The sequence below is a fragment of the Amphibalanus amphitrite genome, unplaced genomic scaffold, assembly GCF_019059575.1.
Source record: "Amphibalanus amphitrite isolate SeventyFive unplaced genomic scaffold, NRLGWU_Aamphi_draft 000026F_arrow, whole genome shotgun sequence".
In the NCBI taxonomy this organism is placed as follows: domain Eukaryota; kingdom Metazoa; phylum Arthropoda; class Thecostraca; order Balanomorpha; family Balanidae; genus Amphibalanus; species Amphibalanus amphitrite.
Genome location: NW_024881522.1, coordinates 200,527 through 221,535, shown reverse-complemented (window position 1 = coordinate 221,535; position 21,009 = coordinate 200,527). Strand labels below are relative to the sequence as shown.

The following is a 21,009-nucleotide window of genomic DNA, read 5'->3' as shown; positions in this document are numbered from 1 at the left end:
CTAAGGAATTATTTTACACCCCCGGTGTAGGGGAGTAAAGGCGAATAAAGCATGCGATTTACGAGAGTAATATTGCACTCCCAGTGTAATAATATCAAATCGGATTTCACCCCCTGCTTCTGAGTGTAAAAAAAGTAAATAGCATAAATACACCAGAGTAAAAAAAAGTTGAAGGAGTCAAAATAAATCACATTATAATTCACGTTGAAACAAAAACTCAAAAAGATAATTCTATGACTGAAAAGGCTTGGAGTAAAATTACCCCGAGTTAAATATACGCTACTGTTTCAGTTTACCCTCTGGTGTATTTCTATGTCTAGGCTGCAATGTAATGGTATATCGTCTGCTTATACATACTTTGAACCAAAATTCATGATGAAGTCAAACGGATGGCATGCGATGACCATTTCGGATAGTATCGTGTAACCATGAGATGTCAGATACGCTATGGGCAGGATACGCATTGTGAACGCGCGGTACGAGGGATCCGAAATTATGTACAATAAATAAAACAGTGATGTCTGCCAGTCGGTGCAATAAAACGTGACTGCTAATAATGCAAATAGTAATTAAGAAATATCATGTTTAACACATATCATGTATTGATCATAGTTCAATCACAGTACAATCACTGGCTTCGATCTCGATGAGTTTGATTACGTTATATCACAGACACTTTGATCACAAACAAACCACCCAATCACTTTGTTCTATATGTACATGGGGTTGCGCAGTGCGCACGTAAAATACCCGATTTGAAACTTGAATTGGCTAAGGGATAGTTAGCCCAGTTAGCTTCCAGCATAGTTAGCCAAATTGAATATTTTCATACAATGTGATACACGTTTGGGAAGACATTCTTCCAAGTTTTAGATAAATCCATTCACGTTCAGCTCAGTTGTGCTGTGCACCTCGACGTGACTCCTATCGTTTTTCAGTACTTTCTCGAGGCGCTCGCGGTACGCCAGCGCTGCTTTCTAGCGCATCTCGACGGTGATCTCTGCGAAGGCGGCTCTGAGCCGACCGTGTAACTTCGGAATGTTCGCCGTCTGCGTCAAGTATGCATACGACTTCACAGACCCCCACATGAAAAAATTCACGCGCGGGGTGAGGTTGGGCTTCGCCCAAACTGCCCTGGCCACCGCACTCGCCCAATTTGCCCTGGCCACTGCGCTAGCCCGACCTCACCCCGCGTGTGATTTTTTCATGTGGGGGTTTGTGAAGTCGTAGGCATACTTGACGCAGACAGCGAACATTCCGGAGTTACACGGTCGGCTCAGAGCCGCCTTCGCAGAGATCACCGTCGAGATGCGCTAGAAAGCAGCGCTGGCGTACCGCGAGCGCCTCGAGAAAGTACTGAAAAACGATAGTGGTCACGTTAAGGTGCACAACTCAGCTGAGCGTGAATGCATTTGTCTAAAACTTGGATGAATATCATCCCAAACGTGTATCTACGTATGTACATTGTGTGAAAATATCATCAAATTTGGTTAATAATCATGGAAGGTATTAAAGTTTCAATTCGGGGGTTTTCCGTGCGCCACCCTGTACTTTGTACTCTTGGCGCTTAAACATGAAAAACTTTGAAACATGAAACGCACGCAGACCACGCAGTATACAGTATACACTCTTCGTCTGTGGGTCTGTGCTAGATCTGAGCTGCCGACATGACAAGAGTGGCGTACCGCAATTGCCAGTACTCTCGCACGCGCATCTTGCACTCTACTCAGCCAGGGAGCACACTATCTTCTACGATGCTTTACTTAGTGAAATAGATGTTTAGGGCCTTCTTGTAGAGCACCTCGAAGAGGCACTTGCATGGTCAACAGAACGGAAGATAAAACACGGCATGAGTTGCAAGGATTGTGGCAACTTCACCGACCTTCGACTGTGGCAGCTCGAACTCGCTCTCTGAACGTTGAGGCGGGACGACTGAACACTCACGGAGCTCTGCTCGTTCTTCAGATCGTCCAGCGTCGCCCCGCGCCCGTAGGCGGGTAGCGCCACCAGTTCGTCACCTGTGAAGAGGAAAATAAATTAACAATGATTTCCCGACACAGCGGAGCCAGGAGAATAAACATTATTGTATGGTTACTCCCGTTGAAGCCTCAGCCCTTCGGGACCCGTCAGGAGCGCGGCTCGCTGCCCTTCCGTGGTGCAACTGAGTGAGATATAAATTGTCTGCATGTATTCACCGGTTCAGGATGCAATACGTAACATTACTTTTACTATTGAGTAAAGATACATCTCAGATATTTGTATACGGATAGAATCAAAATGATAAATCACATAAAGTTTTAATTATAATTACGCATCTTCAAGTCATGAATGAACATAGTGTACTAATTTCGCCGGGACCAGAGAAAGGCCACAATGCCAACGCTGGTAACTTGTCTGTAAAGAGGGACATAAAGTAACCAATGACCCCGCATTCCGCAACCACCGTTGACCGTTCCCCCATGTGCGTTATACGTAGGTAGGATGAGAAAGTAGGGGAGAGTGGGGCACATTCGTGCAAAAAATAGATAAATCCATATATCTTTTCTTTGGTTAGTGCAATGGCAAAATTGTTGATTATAGTATGGAAAGGAACTATTGCATGATATTTTTCCTCTTTAAAAGTTATCCTCTAAAATTATTGCTTCTATTAGAAAAAAATGACTTTTAGCTGAACGTTTGCACGAAACTGCCCCACCTATGGGGCACATTCGTGCAAGGGATGGGGCACTTCCGTGCATCCTGCAAGTGCAAAGTTCGAGAAATTACCGGGCATTACCAGAAATTTACCAAAGGAAATTGGCAGGGGGTCATTTCACTTGATTCCTTTCGACAAGAATGCATTGCACAACATATGTAGACAGAATGGGGTGGCCAACAAGAATGTGCCGGCCTCCGTGACCTCGCCAAGTTCGCGTGAACTACTCGTCACGACGTCGCAAGCAGCCGAGACTGAGTCAGGCGAGCGTCATTATAGTGAAACCTATTACAGATAAAGTCATAAATCGCAAAAACTAAAAAAATATGCACGAATGTGCCCCCAGGCAGTGCGTACACTAACCTGCCCCACAACGTTATTTGTAATATATTTCAAAACTTCTTGTTGAAAAAATGACACTTTTTCAACAAACAAGTTTGCAGCAGTTCCGTGAATAGAGTGAGCTTCTTCGCCCCCAATTTTGAAAAGCTGAACCCATTTCCGAGTCTGGATCACGAAAATGGATGATATGAGAAAAGTTTGGAAAGCTCACGAACATTACAAATTTTCCAGTTCCAGTTTGGTAAATTTTGACATTTTTCGATATGAAGGACGAGTGCGTTCGATCTATTGTGGTTCCGGACATCGCGTTTGTGTTCCTTCAATCGTGTGTCGAGTCACATTTTTCGATATGAAGGACGAGTGCGTTCGATCTATTGTGGTTCCGGACATCGCGTTTGTGTTCCTTCAGTCGTGTGTCGAGTCACAAACGCGATGTTCGGAACCACAATAGATCGAACGCACTCGTCCTTCATATCGAAAAATGTCAAAATTTACCAAACTGGAATAGTGCTCATGTCATTGAAAAAGGCATGTCAAAATCGGTGAGAAAAGCTCTGGAAGCAGCTCACATCTGTTTCCAAGATACAGTGAACGAAAAACCTGGATTCTTCACCTGGGCAAAAGCGGCTGCAATGTTGGCACTAGGAAAAAAATCTTAAACGATTTCTAAACGAAAGGTGATTGGCGAACTTTGAAAGACTCTGAGAAAAGGCGAGCGAATTAAACGTTCCGACATTGACATTGTGACCTGTAGGTACATTCATTATATAATTTAATTTTCAGCATATCAAAAGAACGCGACAAGAACAATAGCGTGATGAATGCCGTTCTCGGTTGAATCAAAGAATGCATTTCGAAACCTGTGCCCGATGTGTCGACTTCAAACGATTTATACCGATTGTTTTTGATACTGTGTTTTTAATTTAACCCTCGCCCGCACATGCCATTTTCCCATCCTAGAACGCACATGGGGGGTGGTTGCCACCCCCCCCCGCGCCATTTCGTTCCTGTTGGAGATAGAGCTTAGCGGTAAAGACCAAAAAGATTCTTTGGGAAGAGACGAATCCAACGATACCCAGTTTTACCTTCTCAAGTCAGTCATTGACCTTCCAGGTCAGGTCAAACTAAAAAATGTTGCTGTTTTGGGTCACCGTTGGATATCAAGTGCGCTGCTTATCAAATGCCGATGACGATGGTGTTTTCTGGTGCCAAGCCAGCTAAAACCTCTTTGTCACACTACCCGACCAGAATTTTGCTGCTGAGGTCATTTCAGGTCAAGTTAGGTCAAGGTCAATTATATGTGTTTGTATGTCTGTGTGTGTCTGTGTGTATACTGATGTGTGCACCGATTGTTTTTGGGTCCATATTACATGAAATCATGATCTGAGAAGCTTTTACCAAAAATGCAGTCAAAAAAATTCACAAAAAGTAAATTCCGCTTGCCTAAAACGCAATTATCTTAGATGACCTAGGTTGACCTTGACCCTGACCTTGACCCCTGTACATCGTCGAACAACATGTTCCATGATAGGTGGGAGGTAATACTGGCAAAAAAGGCCGAAATCAGGGTGTCAAAAGCTCACAAGGCCCATGGCAAACGCAAGATGTTGAGAATTAGCCATTTGGGTCATGACATGACCTGAAAAACAAGGTCATATCTCCGAAACCAAAAGTCACAGAAACTTCAAATTTTCAGTGGACATCAAGAAAGGATAGAGGAGCAGCCATACGAAAAATCAGCCCTCTACCTCTAAAAATGTTGAGTGCAGAGCAGAAAGACTACCCGGGGGGGGGGGTGGCAACCACCCCCCCCCCCATGTGCGGGCGAGGGTTAATTAATCACTAGTATCCACTGACGAAGGCACCCTGTGGCCGAAACGTCTGGTTTTAGGAATTTGACTTGTGTTGCCATCGATCGTGAATAAAACTCAATGATTATTTACAATAGACCTTATAGCTGTGGCTACCAGAAATCAAAGCCCACAGTTGTATAAACAGTCAACAGATATTCGTCGGTCCTCGGACATTCTGAGAAAAATCATCGATCAGATTGGCGCATGCCTTGCGGTCCGAGGAGCTATCAGCACAGATTACAAATTGGACGGGGGGGGGGGCGCGTAGATTGGCCTGCTACATCTGAAAATGTAAAAAAAAAAAAATAGCGCCCTCTCACGATCACAATACCATAACCCGCGCACCGACGGGGGTCTGCGCCAACTTCGTACCGACGGGGGGGGGGGGGGCGGATGACTGCCCCCCCCTGAGATCTCGAGAACGAAGCAAGATAGCGACAAGAGGTAAGCGGCAAGGGATACGCACGGACAAGGTCTACAATTTTTACTAAGGTCATTTTCAGGTCAGGTCAAAGATGACGTCACAGGGGTCAAAAAAGTCAAAATAGCGGCGCTAGGTATAGAGAGAGTTTTTCTCGAATAACTTTCGAACTAGTCAATATAGGAACAAACTAAGGGCAGCATCGTGATCCTCTCGTCAATCCGCATCGAATGATATATATGTTGACCTCAAAAGGTCAAGGTCAAAGGTTGACCTCAGGTCACGTGATCTCGAGGTCATCATGCATATCATTCGATGCGCCTTGACGAGCTGAGCACAATGAGACCATCCGCGCGGCTGTATCTTGTTCCTGTACGGAGTTATTGTCAAAAAACCGCTGGTGACCTTTGATGACGTCACATGACCTTACAGCTGCCCAACTGCAAAACAGACCTCAAGGTAGTGAAGGTTGATCGTATATGAGGTCATGTATGGTTTATGGGGCCATTCCGACCCGTTTTAGTGGTAAAAACAGGGAGTTGATTTTTCCCCCATTGACTAATAATGGGGAGGTCGAGAAATTGACCTGACCTTAGGTCATCGATATCAAAATTATGAGATAAAAAAATTGTAGCTACTAATGACCTTATAACATCCTGCGACTTTCAAAGGCCTCCGACATCTACTGTAGCTCTGGCACGGTGACAAAATTGCAAAAAAGTGACTTGAGGCTGGGTCATTCAAAGTGACCTGGTGACCTGACCTTAAAAAAAGTTAGGAGGTTCAAACTTGCACACCATGTGTAAAATTGATGAGAGAATAGTCGTACCAAATTTCGCGTTCCCGCTATTTGCGAAAAACCTCAGGGGGGGGGGCAGAATCCGCCCCCCGTCGGTGCGCGTGATAAGTGATCGAAACTCACCGTCGGTGATTGGCGTATCAGGGAGGACGTTGGCCGCATACTGCTCACACACTTGCTGGATGTTCGTAACTTTTTCCTTTAGCTCTTCTGGCTCCTCACGAGTCCCCATAATCAGGGTCAGATCGTGCCACAACTGAAATGGAAGGAAAACAAATATTAGGCAAATATAGAGCGTGCAATCACCAGTAGCGTCGCTAAAATGGGATCTTATAGGAGCCGGGAAACTCTGGTGTCGCATCGAACGAGCTCAGGTGACCACCTGCTGAGCATGATTTTAACTTAATTCCTGTGTGGCTGGCTCCTACCTACAAAAGGCCTCCGATCTAGAGGGCATCATCTCTTTTGAGGAGTCAGAGGGCCGAGGGGCCCTAGTGGTCACTGGTCAGACACAGATACCATCGGCTATTCACAGGAGGCCCCAGCTAAGTAAGAAAGACCCCAGCTGTCAGCGAAAAATAGAAGGAAAACTATTTATATCACATTTTTTGGCTGTAAATTGATAATGGTCAGTCTGACCAGCAAGTCACTTTCACTGTGACCAAAAATGGGTTAAAGGGACTATCCCACCTTCTAAAATGTTGTTAAAACCAGTTAAATTGTGCCCGACTTTATAGATTGGATGACCAGGAACACGGTTCTGGCATTTATTTTTCATTAAACATCTTAGGCTTCCCATATTCCAAACACAAACTTTCAAATATGTGACGTCACAGCCCAAAATTACCTCCTTCCCCAGGCCACATTACTGTCATAAATCTGATTCTTTTTACTCTGTAGGCACCACAACAAAGTTCAGACCAAGTTTTAAGCGATTTTTCAACGAACAAACCCATTTAAATCAGAATGACTAAACGAGGTGACGTCACACTAACGGTCGCTCTATGTTGAAGATAGGGCCTTGTACAAGCCCATTTTCAAATGAAGGGAGCGAATTTCTTCAACACCAAGAGGCCGCGGGGGTTGCAACCTTAGATACCTAGATAGTGGTTTCTGAACCTCGCCGCAAACTTGGCTATCTCAACTCAAACCCCATGTTAAAGGTGGAATAGTCCCTTTAATATAAGGCAATATCCTGGCCAAAAGATACATTTTAAGTCTTACCTTTGTTGTTCACTGCTTGCCGCGGTCTTGGTCGTCCAGTAGACACTGCACGCTTCACCTGCACGCCACCCCACGCTTCACCATGTATCCATCCAGTTCAAAGTTTCGACACAAACGGTAAAATGGCGGTACAAAATGGCGGTATAAATTGGCCACGTGGAACACCATAGTAAAATAACGCCCCGAGCTGTAAAAATACAACACTGAAGACTGAAATAACCATGTAGCATAAAACCACACCTAAAAATCCCTCGCTTATCAAGTCCACAGTGTAAATTTACTCCATTTAGGTTTTGCGATAATCAGCTGAACCACGCAAGTGTAAATTTATGCTACCAACTAGCCATTTATTATCCGCATGGGATTAAAAATGCACTTGGGTAATAATTTTACTACCAATAAGCTGAGGTGTAAAAAACATAAGAACTTGAAATTACACCATAGTTGCAAGAAAACCCTAAAGTACTGGATGGATTACACCTAAGTTGAGTAAAAAATGCACCTAGTCATCTTTTAACTCTGAATTTTCGGCTAAGGGTGGTACAAATAGTCTGGAAAGTGGTGTTAAGTGGTTACAAATATCACCCAAAAATACCACCAAGGTGTACTTTTCTTTCAGTGAATATATCGCGTATCCCGGTCACGCACCGACAGCACAGCAAAAACGTCGCCGCCTTTTGTCGTCATCGACCACTTGTAGTCGGGTCTCAATAGCAATGTACTGGACACCAAGGCATCCATTCACCCGTGCCAAATTTCACAAATCGGCAAAAACTGGCCTATCCGACGGCCAAAAACATCTTGGGCCACTCTAAGCCGCCGAACGAAGCATTCACGTCTGAATGCCGTCCCGTCCTTTGCGAGCCGGTGCAAACACAGGCAAAACACGGTCTGATCCGGCCCTGGCCCCGTCTGACGACTCGGCGACCCGTCTGGTTCTGTTGGGCCATGGTAGCTCCGAATGGTGCAGTGTCGACTCAGAACGACGAAGATGCGATGACGCTGTTATTCATTTATTTTCTAGTCGAACATGTGCGTAACAACGCACAATTGTGTTGCCTTGCACATGTTTTCCCCAGCGACAGTTAACAAAGCCCTTTGAAAGCGTTTGTTCCCGTACTATCAGGTGCAATGTCTGACCACCGCTAATTGTTTTTGTATTTTCCGTTTTGTTTGTGTATGAGTAAAGAATTAGACAAGGAATGCCTTAATTCTTCAAGCTTTGCGTTTGATTATGACGCGTGTAAATATCCTAATTAAAATGGCCTGATGCAACTGCATAATTCTTTGATTCTTTAGTCTCCTCTGCATAGGTATATTACAATGGCAGCTCAGCATGCTGTTGGGAACAGAGGGCATTTAATCGGTATGGTATTTGAGACTACAGCCGCCAATGAGCCACCAATGATCGGTTCAACCGTTTGAACAAATGGTTACCCTTTTTAACCTCGGGAGACCCATCTGGCATCGGCGACCTCCAAGGAACGCCGTCCACGACCTCTAAGGAACGTCACCTGTGACCAATAAGGAGGCTGTGACCCCTGGGTCTGCCGGCCTCCCGCCGGGCGTCCCCATAGCCCACATACACTCATAACTTGTCGCGGCGCCGGTAAAAAGTCCTCTCCTTCTCGACTCGGCATCCTGCGACTATTTATCATCACCGCATTGTGCCGGCCGCGGCCTACAAAGACGTCGCAGCGGGTCGCGGCTGGCGCCCTTTTTGCCGCGCGCGGCGCGCTGCATAGTTGACCTGGTGATTTGTGGGTCCGGCCGCGCGGCGCGGCGGGCGCTGCTGATAAATCGCCGCATTGCGCCGCTGGACGCGGCACCCCGCTCTCCGCGTCCTCAGCACTGCTCTCCCGACGGGTCTGGGCCGAAACTGCGGAGGCAAAAGGCGTCAGAATTCAGAAATGTCTCAGATAGGTCGGCGTAATGTGCATTACAGCTCAGCAAAACTGATGAAATTGGGCTCGACCCCAGGCGGTGCTACTTCATCTCAAAGCAAAGGCTCCCTATAGGGAAACGGTTTTATGCATCCATGATTCAATAAACCGTTTTTATTGACCTATGCATGCAGTTTTGCCTGTAACTTACGTTATGTGCCGTTTTTTTACCCGATGATCAAATAACTAATTAGGTAAAGGTATTTGCTTAAATAAAAACGGGGTTGCCATGAGTGCTTGCCATACTTCCATGTCTTTGAGGGTCTTGAAAAGCTGAGGGTGAGGCACAGGTGGTATGATGGAGGTCGGAGAATATGCGGGTCGATAACTGTGTAGATGTCTCGCTCGCCTCTAATTACATCTTCTTGAGTCTTGCACGTGTTTTCCGCTTAGACTTTAGTGGTGTACCCAACTGCCTATACCTCTGGAGAAGTTATCTTGATTAGGTATAAATAATGGAGCATGTTTGTTGTTAATTTTGTTACTTGCTTGTTTATGGTCCTGAATTATTATCCAACGCTGAACTTGTGCTGCACTCGTAAAACATTTAAAGGGAACATTTCATTTAGAACGCGGAGGCAATGAGCGTAACTGGCTAGTGTGCTTTGAAGCTGTCATCTAATGAAATTCTGTGGTCAAACTCAAGATTTTTCTTTTACATTTGGCCACTCTTGTCTTAGGTACATACGTCGATTGTGAAAATGAGGCTCCTTCCTAACTTTTTTGTTTCGTTGCTCATTGGGGGCAAGCTCTTTCGGCCTGAAGAGGCCATTGCAGAGCTAGCTATGGGCTAAGATAGGGCATAGACAGTGGACTGTGCGGACCACCGACGATGTGCCGTAGCGACAGAGACCGTTCCGGTAGGACGGAAATATGCCGATGGGACACCCCGCGCTGCCGATGAAATGATCAGGCCACTCGGAGAGGGTGTGGTCATAGGCAAAGACTTGCCCTCACCATCCATAGGCGGCGGAACGGGGGGGGGGGGGGACCGGGGCACCGTGCCCCCTTTGATTTTGCCTTCATGGGCGTTGCATGGAAAGAACTTGGGACCAAAAGTCGGCAGTGTCCCCCTTCCTGTCGCCATTTACTGTCGCCATCGGACATCGGTAGTCTGGGTACCGGTAGGGTAACCGCTGGCCTAGAAATGGTAGTGATAGGGAGGGTGCTGTTGTGCTAACCCTGAGGACGCAACTGCAAGGACGGATGAGATTAACCACAGATTAACTTTTAACCATGTTTCAAGCTTTATTTATTTGGCACGCCTGTTCACAAGCTAGGCGTCTCCGAATCTGTCATAGATGACAGACGAAAGACTTAGGGCAGATTTTTCTTAAGAAAAACAGACAAAATGTGTACAATCCGTACCTGCCATTCAATGGAGCTCAATTGAAATAGAATCAAAAGGCCAAAGGGACCACGGATGGTCACTGTCTTATTTTTTTATATACGGTCTCATTTTTTTATGCTGTCGGAGTCGGAGTTGATTTTTTGAAGCAGGAGTCGTTTGGAGTTGGAAACACCGAAAATCCATTGATTCTGCAGCCCTGACTGATTGTATAAGTCGTGGGGCTGGCTGCTAATGCCTAAGACAGTGGATATCGGGAGTAGAGAACAATCGACCCATTCTCGCCTGTTCAGGACGCAACCACCAGGTGGCAGGAGCCGTATTTTTGTTCTGTAGGTGGCGCTCTGATGCAAACCACCGGACAGAGCTGTCGACACCGACCGACTCCTCTGACTCAACTCAAGTTCCGACTCCGGGGCCCTGGCATGTCAGTGGAGTCGATGTGTTTTCGGTAACTCTGGCTCGACTCCCACTTCAGCTTCCAAAATCAACTCCAACACCGCCTCCGGTCGGGACTGCTCAGTACCTACTCACTCCGACCGACTCCAACAAAGGCTTCGACTCTGAGCTATTGTCTCCCCTCCCCCTCAAAAAACCCTAGCTCGATCAATGAACATTCAATATGTTGATCCTTATCACCGTTTCAATGGTTACTCGCTGACTTATCAATGGGCAAAATGGTTAAATTATGGTTAATTTGTTCAGTTTTTTTTTTATGGAGCTCAGCTGAGCCTGACTCGTCGCTGGGTCCTTTGTTTATGTTTTGGATCAGTTTCAGTTGTTGTCGGTACCTAGCCCGTCCAATCCCGTCGTTTTCTGCTCAGATATAGCGTTAACCGCATTAACATTCCGTGCATATTTGTATAGCTTAATTTAGTGGCATAAGACCAAGCATAAGACTAGAACCAAAAATCCTCTACGTACTACTTTCACTTTTCATGTGCTACCAAATCATACCTGATACATTTACGGCGTGCATTATCATCAGCTGCCTAATGTGGCGCACCACCCAACACAAAACAAGTGATGCTGAATGGTGAACTGTGAAGTTGCGTAAAATCGATAGTTGCATTCGGGGTCGAGATGGTTGGAAAATGTGGTCGATTTTAGGTCATAGTCTGTGAATTATTTCTCAGTGATGTTAATTATTTAGGCGAGACATTAAGTTATTGAAATGGAGCAAGAAACTGTGTACGACTCGAACGAAGACTCGCACGTAGTCATGTGCGAGAAAGTCCAATCCCTAGCAGGGAGTGTTTACCAAGAACTGGAACGTATGATTGCAAAATATGATGAAGATGTGGTAAAAAATCTTATGCCACTAGTGGTCAACATTTTGGAAAGTCTTGATTTCGCTTATACTGAAAACCAAGAGCATGAAGTTGAGCTGGAGCTCCTTCGTGAAGACAATGAACAGTTAGTTACACAGTATGAACGAGAAAAGCAGCTTCGGAGAGCATCAGAACAGGTAATATGAAGTCGCATTAATGTGCGGGATGTGACTAGCGTTTTTGCAGTTTCAGCTTAACAGCTTACAGCCTAACATGAAGACTCTGATCATGCTAGATCAGTTCATTGAAAAGTATCTTGATTGGGTCATATTCACAGTCCATATTCCATCGAGTCGTTCTGATGTGCTGCTTCTTATGGCATTTTTTACTGCTGTCATGAGTCATGACGACATTTGTGTGACCTTTGATTTGCTTGTAATGCCAAAATTGTATTTTTCAGAAACTGTTTGAGCTTGAAGATCACAATGAAGAACAGGTCAAACAGTCTGTTTCCAAAATCGAAAGTCTTGAGTCCATTGTGCGGATGTTTGAACTGAAGACCAGAAATGCTTCTGACCATGGTAAGTATTAATTTTTGTGTATCTTTTTCATGTGTTATTCATTATATTATATGTGAGGGTAAGCGATAGAGGAAACTGAATTTGGTAGCGGGTTGGCAGCTGTTTGCGCCGTTATTCGTTAGAGCTGCGTCATTCACGTCGATGGAGGAAGAGATTGTTTATTTTCCCATCCCTATGCCTACTTGGTACTCAATCGTCGCCACTGTCCGCGCCCATCTCTTCTATCGGATGGTAGTAGCGGTGGGATTGGCCAAGACTTGTTGCGTGGTCGATTCTGGGCCAATCCCGTGTCGGGGCTGGAATGGTGTTTTCTGGCGGGCTGAGAGGAGTTCTTGTTTGGACGCTGTGTGCGGTGTTTGGAAGGGGCTGTGTGCCGAACGATTTTTGTATCTTGTGCCAGAAGTCGTATGGAAAATGCAAGATAATTGAAACGTTGTATTTTCTAACTACGAAGTGGAAAGACGGGACAAGACGGGGCTGGGACAGAACCTAACAACAGAAGTGGGATTTGACTCAACGGAGCGAGGCAATCCTGGCGCATGAGTGAAATCAAGAGCAAGATAAAAAAGGAAGTTCAGGTAGTGAATATTGAGGATTTGGAAAATAAACCAGTAACGTTGCAATCTGATCTTAACGTAAATAGCCAGACCAGTGAAATGGAGCCATCCGGTTCGGTCTTTAAGCCCCGTGGTTATAAGGAGGGGGAAGACCCTGAGACATTCATGAGGGGATTTACAAGAGTGGCCAGGGCCAACGGGTGGTCCGACAGTCAGCAGAGAGCCATCTTGCCGGCACTCTTCGGGGAGGCCCATGAGTGGCTGGCCAGAGAGTTGGAAGAGGACGTCACCCTCACCAGCATGGAGGAGGTGAAGGACCATGTGATGAAGCGACTGGTACCGGCCGAGAAACGACGAGCCTTTCTACATAGGTTCTATGAGCTAAAGATGGCTGCCTCAGATGAGCCTCGGGCCTTTGTAGGAAGACTGCAAACACTGGCAAGAGCTGCTATGCCAGAGCTGAGTGTGGAGGCCCAAGAGCAGTTGGTGGCTGAACAGATTACCCGTGCTGTACCCAGTCAGTGGCGTCTGAGGGTACTAGACAGCGAAGCTACTAATACAGAAGCACTGGTGAGGCGACTTGAAAGAATAAAAACAACCGAAGAACTACAAAACGAGTTAACTGTCACCAACAGGCCAAAGGAAGTAAGAACTCTTTCAGCCAGGGGTGCACCAGACCACCGACGAACATGCTTCAAGTGTGGTCGTCAGGGACACCTGGCAGCTGCTTGTCGGACAGGAGCAAGCCGGGATCCTGCCTCGACCTGCTTCAGCTGTGGTCGACGAGGACATCTTGCAGCTGCCTGTCGATCTGGATCAAGCAGGGATGTCACACAGACATGCTTCAGGTGTGGAGGCCGGGGCCACGTTCAGCGACAGTGTCCCTCCCAGCCGGGGGCACAGAGGGCGGAAGCAAGCGGATCCAGACCAGGAGGGGGACAAGCACAGGAGGCAACAGGAACTGTGCGGCGTGTTTGCTCCGATCAGCCAGCGGAGGTCAAGGCAGTCATCTGTCTGAATGGGACGGAGGTACAGGCGGTGGTGGACACTGGGAGTGTGACCAGCATCATCAGCAAGGAGGTGGCTGATGACCTGGAACTAGAGCGGGAGGCGACATCATCTGAGTCCGAGCACTTCGTCGCAGCAAACGGCACCAGAGTAACGACAATGGGACGATGTTCTGTGATGCTGCAGGTTGGTGACACCACCCTTCCCCACAGCTTTGTTGTAGCAGACCTCACTGACTGTGTGCTGATTGGTATGGATGTCCTGCAACAGCTGAAGGCCACTATCGATTGTGGGACAGGGCAACTAACAGTTGAGGGCAGGAGTATCCCGAGGTGGTCGACTGTGAGGGCTAGGTGTGCAGTCACATGTGCCCCCTGGGCAGAGACTGTCATGAGTATCCGCAGGGTGACAGTTGCTGAGCCGAGAGTGTTCTACCCAGCCGAGGTGGATGGAGTAGTCATGGCACCCACGGTACGTCTGGCCCACCAAGCGATCCCGATTCGACTGCTGAACATGAGTGATGATGAAGTCGTGATCCCAGCTGGGACAGTCCTGGGGCAGGATGAGCTGATGGATACGGAGCTGTGCCACATGCAGAAGACAGAGGGTCTGCCTGATGTGTCACACCTTGCTGAGCCGGCTCGTTCCCAGTTCCAGGAGCTGCTGCAGAGCTACGAGGATGTGTTTTCGAAGAGCCCAGAGGAGGTAGGAGAGTACAACGGACCCCATCAGCTGGTGATCGACACGGGAGGAGCCAGGCCAATCAAGCAGAGGGCCTACCGCACTCCACTGCACCTGAGGAAGCAGCTGAAGGAGCAGTTGGATCAGCTGGAGGAGCAGGGCCTCGTGGAACCATCATCGTCGCCCTGGGCTTCACCAGTAGTGATCGTCAAGAAGAAGGATGGAGGCATGAGGTTGTGTTGTGATTACCGTGCAGTTAATCAGGTAATCAAACATGACTCGTACCCGCTACCACGAATCGAGGACATGCTGGAGGCGACACAGGGGTCAACCATCTTCACGGTGTTAGACCAGCGAGCAGCATACTGGGCGGTCCCAGTGGAAGAGAAGTCACGGGAAGTCACCGCCTTCACCACAGAGTTCGGTCTTCATCAATGGACCAGACAACCGTTTGGCCTGAAGACAAGTCCAGCAACTTTCCAGCGAATCATGGAAGACCTACTCAAAGGAATGACCTGGAAACAAGTGATGATCTACCTGGATGACGTCATCCTCTTCTCGAAGACGACTGAGGAACACCTGCGAGATCTGAAGGAGCTACTTCAGAAGTTCCGAGATGGAGGGCTGCTGCTGAACCCAACCAAGTGTAAAGTGGCCGTAACTGAAGTGGACTTCCTCGGACATCATCTGAGCACCGAAGGCATCAGACCAGCTGAAGAGAAGGTGGAAGCTCTCCGCAAGTGGTCATCGCCACGGTCAGTCAAGGAGCTGCGGCGATTTCTGGGCTTTGTTGGCTATTACCAGCAGTATATTCCAGACTTCGGAAGCAAGACAGCTGTGATGTCGGACCTGCTGAAGAAAGGGGTGACCTTCAAGTGGACTGAGGAGTGCGAGGCACACTTCCAACTGCTGAAGAAGGATCTGGAGGAGTATCCGCTTCTGAAGTTCCCGGATGTGATGGGGAAATTCACGCTGACGACTGATGGTAGTGGCACTGGATGGGGAGCTGTGCTGAGCCAGGAAAAGGGCGTCATTGCCTACGCCTCAGGCAAATGGACACCGGCTGAAAAGAATTGGTCGGCAACCGAAAGAGAGCTGGCTGCTGTCATCAAGTCGGTCAAGAAGTATCGACACTACCTGATCGGCAAGCCCTTCAAGATAAGGACGGATCATGAGGCAATCCAGTTTCTGCAGAAGTCCAAGCCACCGTCCGGTCGACTGTACCGGTGGTTTGAGAAGCTGCAGGAATACGACTTCACCGTGGAGCATGTACGAGGGAGCTCCATTCCTCATGTGGATGCTCTATCCAGACAAGACGAGCCTACTGAAGCAGACAAGGAGAGCCAGCTGAATGTGAACGCAGCGGAGTTCGTACCACAGAGCGAGGGACTACACCGACTACATCTGAGACGTGTGGTGGACTCAGAAGGTCACGATGAGGATGGAGAAGAAGTGACTGATGAAGCAACAGTTGAAGCTGTTGTTGTCGGCAGTGTGTCAGCATCAACTCAGGGTGAGGCTGAGTTCAGAGAGGCAACAGCAAGGGATCCAGTACTGAGAAGACTCAGTCTGCATCTACAAGGGAAAGAGCTGAAGTTAGAGGACCTGACTGACAGTGAAGTCAAGGAGTTGAAGTTCTACAGCATGCTCGGAGGACTCAGCCTGAAGAACGGCATCATTCTGAGAGAGTCAAAGGGCCATCAGAAGCCGCAGGTACTTGTACCCCTGAGTCTGCGCACGAAGCTGCTGGAGTTGGCACATGATGTTCCTACGGCAGGACATGGAGGTGTGCGCAGGACGATTCACCGACTGACAGAGGACTACTTCTGGCACAACATGCGACTGGACGTGAGGCAGATGTGCCGTTCATGTCCATCCTGTTTGGCCCACAAATCCAAGACGACAGCGTGCCAGGAAGGAAGAGGAGCGGTGCCTGTGGAGGGTCAACCGCTTCAGCAATGGGCTGCTGATATCATGGAGCTGCCTCGGACCGAACAGGGCTACCGATACGTTTTGGTGGTGACGGACCTGTTTAGCAAGATGGTGGAGCTGTTTGCACTGCGAACGCAGACAGCCGAAGATGTAGCAGATTGTCTTATGAAGGTGATCAGCAGGTATGGAGTAATGAAGTCGCTGCTGACGGATCAAGGACGGAATTTTGAGAGTGGACTGGTACGAGGTCTGTGTGAGCGGCTCAAAATCAAGAAGTTGAGGACCACTGTGTACAGACCATGCTGCAATGGCGTCACTGAACGATTCAACAGGACTCTGTGTGAAATGCTGTCTCATTTCACGGCTGAGGAAGACTGGCCTGGACTACTTCCCCTAGTAGCAGCCGCGTATAACACCAGTACCCACTCTGTCACAGGCTTCACTCCGTTTGAACTGGTGCACGGCTTCTCGCCTCGAACCGTGCTCAGGGCAGAGTTGGACGGAGAGCAGCTGAAGCAGCGCACCTACCAGCGCTACGTGGAGAGTCTACGGGGTCGGCTGACGGACATCCACCAGCTGGTGTCTGAGCGCGTGCAGCAGGAGCAGAGCCGCAGGACTGACGCGCAATCCACCGGAGCATTCAAGCTGGGAGACACAGTGTGGTGCCGAAACTTCCGTGCCGAGAGAGGTGTCAAGGGCAAACTGCAGCCAAAGTTCGAGGGACCGTACTCAATCATCAAATGCAGACCACCGGACTATCTACTCAGAAAAGGAAGACGACGGAGGTGGATCCATGGAGCGCATCTCAAGAGAGCTGATACCTGGGACAGCCGGGAAGTGGCTGTGGAATCTGGAAGTGAAACGGAGCCGGAGACCAGCACAGTCGGCGGGCGACCACAGGCGGTCGGTGCTGACAGCAGGCAGTTCGAGCTGGTGGCGACGGCAGGCGACCTGCCGTGGGCAGAGGCGACAACAGTGGCCGGAGAACGGCCATGGCCGGCTACTGACGGGCGGCAGCAGGCGGAAGCTGTTGCCGACGAGCGGCAGCTGGATGAGACGGCTGCTGACGAGCGACGGCCGGCGGAGGCGGCTGCTGGCGGGCGGCTGCTGGCGGGGACAGCTGCTGACGAGCGACAGCTGGCCGAGGTGACTGCTGGCAGGCGGCAGCTGGAGGAGACGGCTGCTGGAGAGCAGCTTCTGGAGGAGTCGGCTACCGGAGAGCAGCCGATGGACGAGGCAAGCACTGGTGAACGACCGATGGAGTTGATCGCGGCCGATGGACGACCGATGGCGGTGACGGCCGATGGACGGCCGGTGGGGACGACAGTGGCTAACGAGCGGACACTGGAGACAGGTGCTGAGACAGGTGAGCAGCGCCCACAGACGTGTGAGGACGGTGAACGTTTGTCAGTGGCGGCGCCTGGGCAGGCGACCGTGGCGCCACCTTCGCGGTTGGTGGGGGCGTCACCCGGGCCCGGTGACCTAGAGGTCAGGGCAGCCGAGACAGTGGTGAGAACGAGATGTGGACGCGAGGTGCGTCGCCCTCGTCGTTTTCTTGACTGACATTCCAGTGGTATGGTGTGATGATACTCGTCAACTATTGTGTGATCGAGACATGGAAGATGCTGTCGGTAGCATCCGGTACATGACGCACCAGTAGTGGGACGTGTGACCTAAAGTTAAGAGTTAAGTTAGAACGATGTTACTGTCGGATGTTTGTTTGATTTGTGTGCACTGTACGAATGCTGCAATACTCCGATTCGTGCGACTGGTTTGGTGTAGCAAGACCAGCGAAGTGAGTTGATGTCACTAGGCATATTGATTCACGTATGACGCGTCCTAGTGAATTTAAGGGAAGGGGGATGTGAGGGTAAGCGATAGAGGAAACTGAATTTGGTAGCGGGTTGGCAGCTGTTTGCGCCGTTATTCGTTAGAGCTGCGTCATTCACGTCGATGGAGGAAGAGATTGTTTATTTTCCCATCCCTATGCCTACTTGGTACTCAATCGTCGCCACTGTCCGCGCCCATCTCTTCTATCGGATGGTAGTAGCGGTGGGATTGGCCAAGACTTGTTGCGTGGTCGATTCTGGGCCAATCCCGTGTCGGGGCTGGAATGGTGTTTTCTGGCGGGCTGAGAGGAGTTCTTGTTTGGACGCTGTGTGCGGTGTTTGGAAGGGGCTGTGTGCCGAACGATTTTTGTATCTTGTGCCAGAAGTCGTATGGAAAATGCAAGATAATTGAAACGTTGTATTTTCTAACTACGAAGTGGAAAGACGGGACAAGACGGGGCTGGGACAGAACCTAACATATACATAGTAATAGGTGGTATCAAAATTTATAAATGCCTACCAGTGAGCTTGTCTAGCCTGTCACTGCCATCCTCTGATTAGTCTCGCCCATCTGAGTAACCACTGACGCAATGTCTCAGTCTCGCTTATCTGAGTGACTACGTATGCCATGTCCGGCCTTTCTGAGTGACTGCTGATGCCAATTTGTGCCTATCTGAGTAGCCGATGGCGCTGTGTATTTCCTACCTGATGTCGTGTCTCGCCCGTCCGTGTAATGGCTGACACTCTGTCCCGCCCGTCTGAGTAGTCGCTGACGGTGTCCCTCTCGCTGACGGCGTGCTCCACCCGTCTGGGTAACCGCTGACTATGTCTTGCCCATCTGTCCTCAGTGGCCCGACTGGAGGAGAAGGAGGACACGATGCGAAAGGAGTACGCCAAGCTGCACGACCGCTACACAGAGCTCTTCAAGACGCACATGGATTACATGGAGCGCACCAAGATCCTGCTGGGCACCGACCGTCTCGACCAGCTCAGCATGCTGCGGCCGAAGGTGCCGCTGGGCGGCCTGCAGAACAACTCCATGACCAGGTGGGCGCGAGGCCGACGACAAGATGCTCGCTGTTGTTTGGGATAGAAGTTAACACCTGTAGGCTGGTCTGTTTTGTTGTACAGAGTTGAGTGAAGGATTGGTGGTTTACCGTAAATTAAGATTATTGACCTATTGGGTTGACACATGCGATCGCGTGGACGCAACCTCAAGGATACGTATTCCGAGACAACACTAGGTAGTAGGTACTGTATGACTCGTATCACGTATGGGTAAAAGACTCATTGCACACAATTTTGTTGTAAGGCATTTGCTGATTTGAACCGGAAATGGTTTTCAGAACGCACCAGGTCTATCAATGTTTTTCTTCTTTAGAACTCACAATCGCATATCGGAAGAATTCTGGTGTAGCGCATAAGTGTTGCACATCTTGGAAAATCAACAGCAACTCGCTAAATGAAGCCGTTCCCGCTCCAAACGGAAACACCTCGGAGCACCTTTGCGTCATTTCGTCGGCGGGGTGTGGCATTTCGTGTCGGCCGTCGCGCCGACTGCAGCTCCGCCCGACTGTTGCGCTCGGGCGCCGGGATATTTGTGCAGCTGTGTGGGCCGGGCGACATTCGACGTGATTCACCCTGTCTGTCGGACAGACGGGGTATCGCGCCGCGCCGGGCTCACGACGGACTGATCAGAGACCGGGCGCGGCCGGTGGGCGGGTCGGACCACCGACGGGCCCCGCCCCTCCCCCCCCCCTCACCCCCAACCCGTGCCGGCCACGATAGCTGACGTGGTAGTGTACCGGGTGACTCCTTAGTCCTTAATCCGTTGCTGAGTCTGTGATTGGGTGCGGCGGCTGCAACTGCCGTGGACCTTAGCATATGGCAATCGGTCCAGGATAGAGAGCTCGGGGCGCAGTGGACTGTAGACAGCACGGCAGACGGCGCGGAACGCCGGTACTGCCGTGGTTTGGGGAGTTGCACATAAGGATTAGAACGTGTTAACGTTACTCGGATGTGGGAAAGGATAATCATACGTTCCAATGTTATATCGTAAGCTACCGAAGTATATCACTGCTGATGGACGGATCAGTTTGTGCAGCGTTTGTGGAACACTCGACACTCAAGTATTACCGAGCAGAGGTGGGGAACGAGTACAGCCTTGTGAATCATTCACTCCGACTTGAGTCCTCGACTCCGAGAGTCTGTTGGCTTATCGGAACATTATTGTCTGAGACTGATTACCAACAACTTTGTCGGTGTATCTGTGACTTCATCCAGCTCGGGTCTGTGAGATGAAGCACTAGCCACTCCATCGCCCACCCTCCCTGGCTGCCGGGATCCCACCCCTCCCTCCCACGCACCAAACCGTCCGACTCCCGGCGTGGGGCGTGCCGGCAGCAGCCGGCCGCGCGCGGACTACCATTGATTTTGTGGCCAGACCGCCGGCGGCAGTATGACCTGCCCGGTCCGCCCACTGGCTGTGACACGGAATGACACGTGACACCTGGGTCGGGCGGGGG

General features: G+C 49.4%; 1 protein-coding gene and 1 long non-coding RNA gene across 51 annotated transcripts in view; one reads left to right on the top strand and one right to left on the bottom strand.

Moving 5' to 3' along the window:
* Nucleotides 1-1,363: 1,363 nt before the first annotated feature.
* Nucleotides 1,364-7,934, bottom strand: LOC122363372. Its single transcript, XR_006253346.1, has 3 exons — nt 7,335-7,934; nt 6,234-6,366; nt 1,364-2,018 (listed from the first exon to the last, which is right to left on the bottom strand). It is a non-coding gene; the product is annotated as an uncharacterized LOC122363372 (long non-coding RNA).
* Nucleotides 7,935-11,615: 3,681 nt separating this feature from the next.
* LOC122363183 (C-Jun-amino-terminal kinase-interacting protein 4-like) overlaps nt 11,616-21,009 on the top strand; it is a 66,445-nt gene continuing 57,051 nt past the window's right edge. For 24 of the 50 annotated variants that reach the window (XR_006253344.1, XR_006253343.1, XM_043332543.1 and 21 more), the window contains exons 1-3: nt 11,664-12,093; nt 12,357-12,477; nt 19,333-19,531. Coding sequence is in view for 48 of the 50 variants with exons in the window: in XM_043332543.1 (XP_043188478.1) it covers nt 11,800-12,093; nt 12,357-12,477; nt 19,333-19,531 (614 nt within the window). In the remaining 2 variants the exon portion in view is untranslated. Of the gene's footprint in view, nt 12,094-12,356; nt 12,478-19,332; nt 19,532-21,009 lie in introns of all 50 variants that reach the window. The other 26 variants (XM_043332553.1, XM_043332345.1, XM_043332482.1 and 23 more) reach the window with 7 other exon arrangements.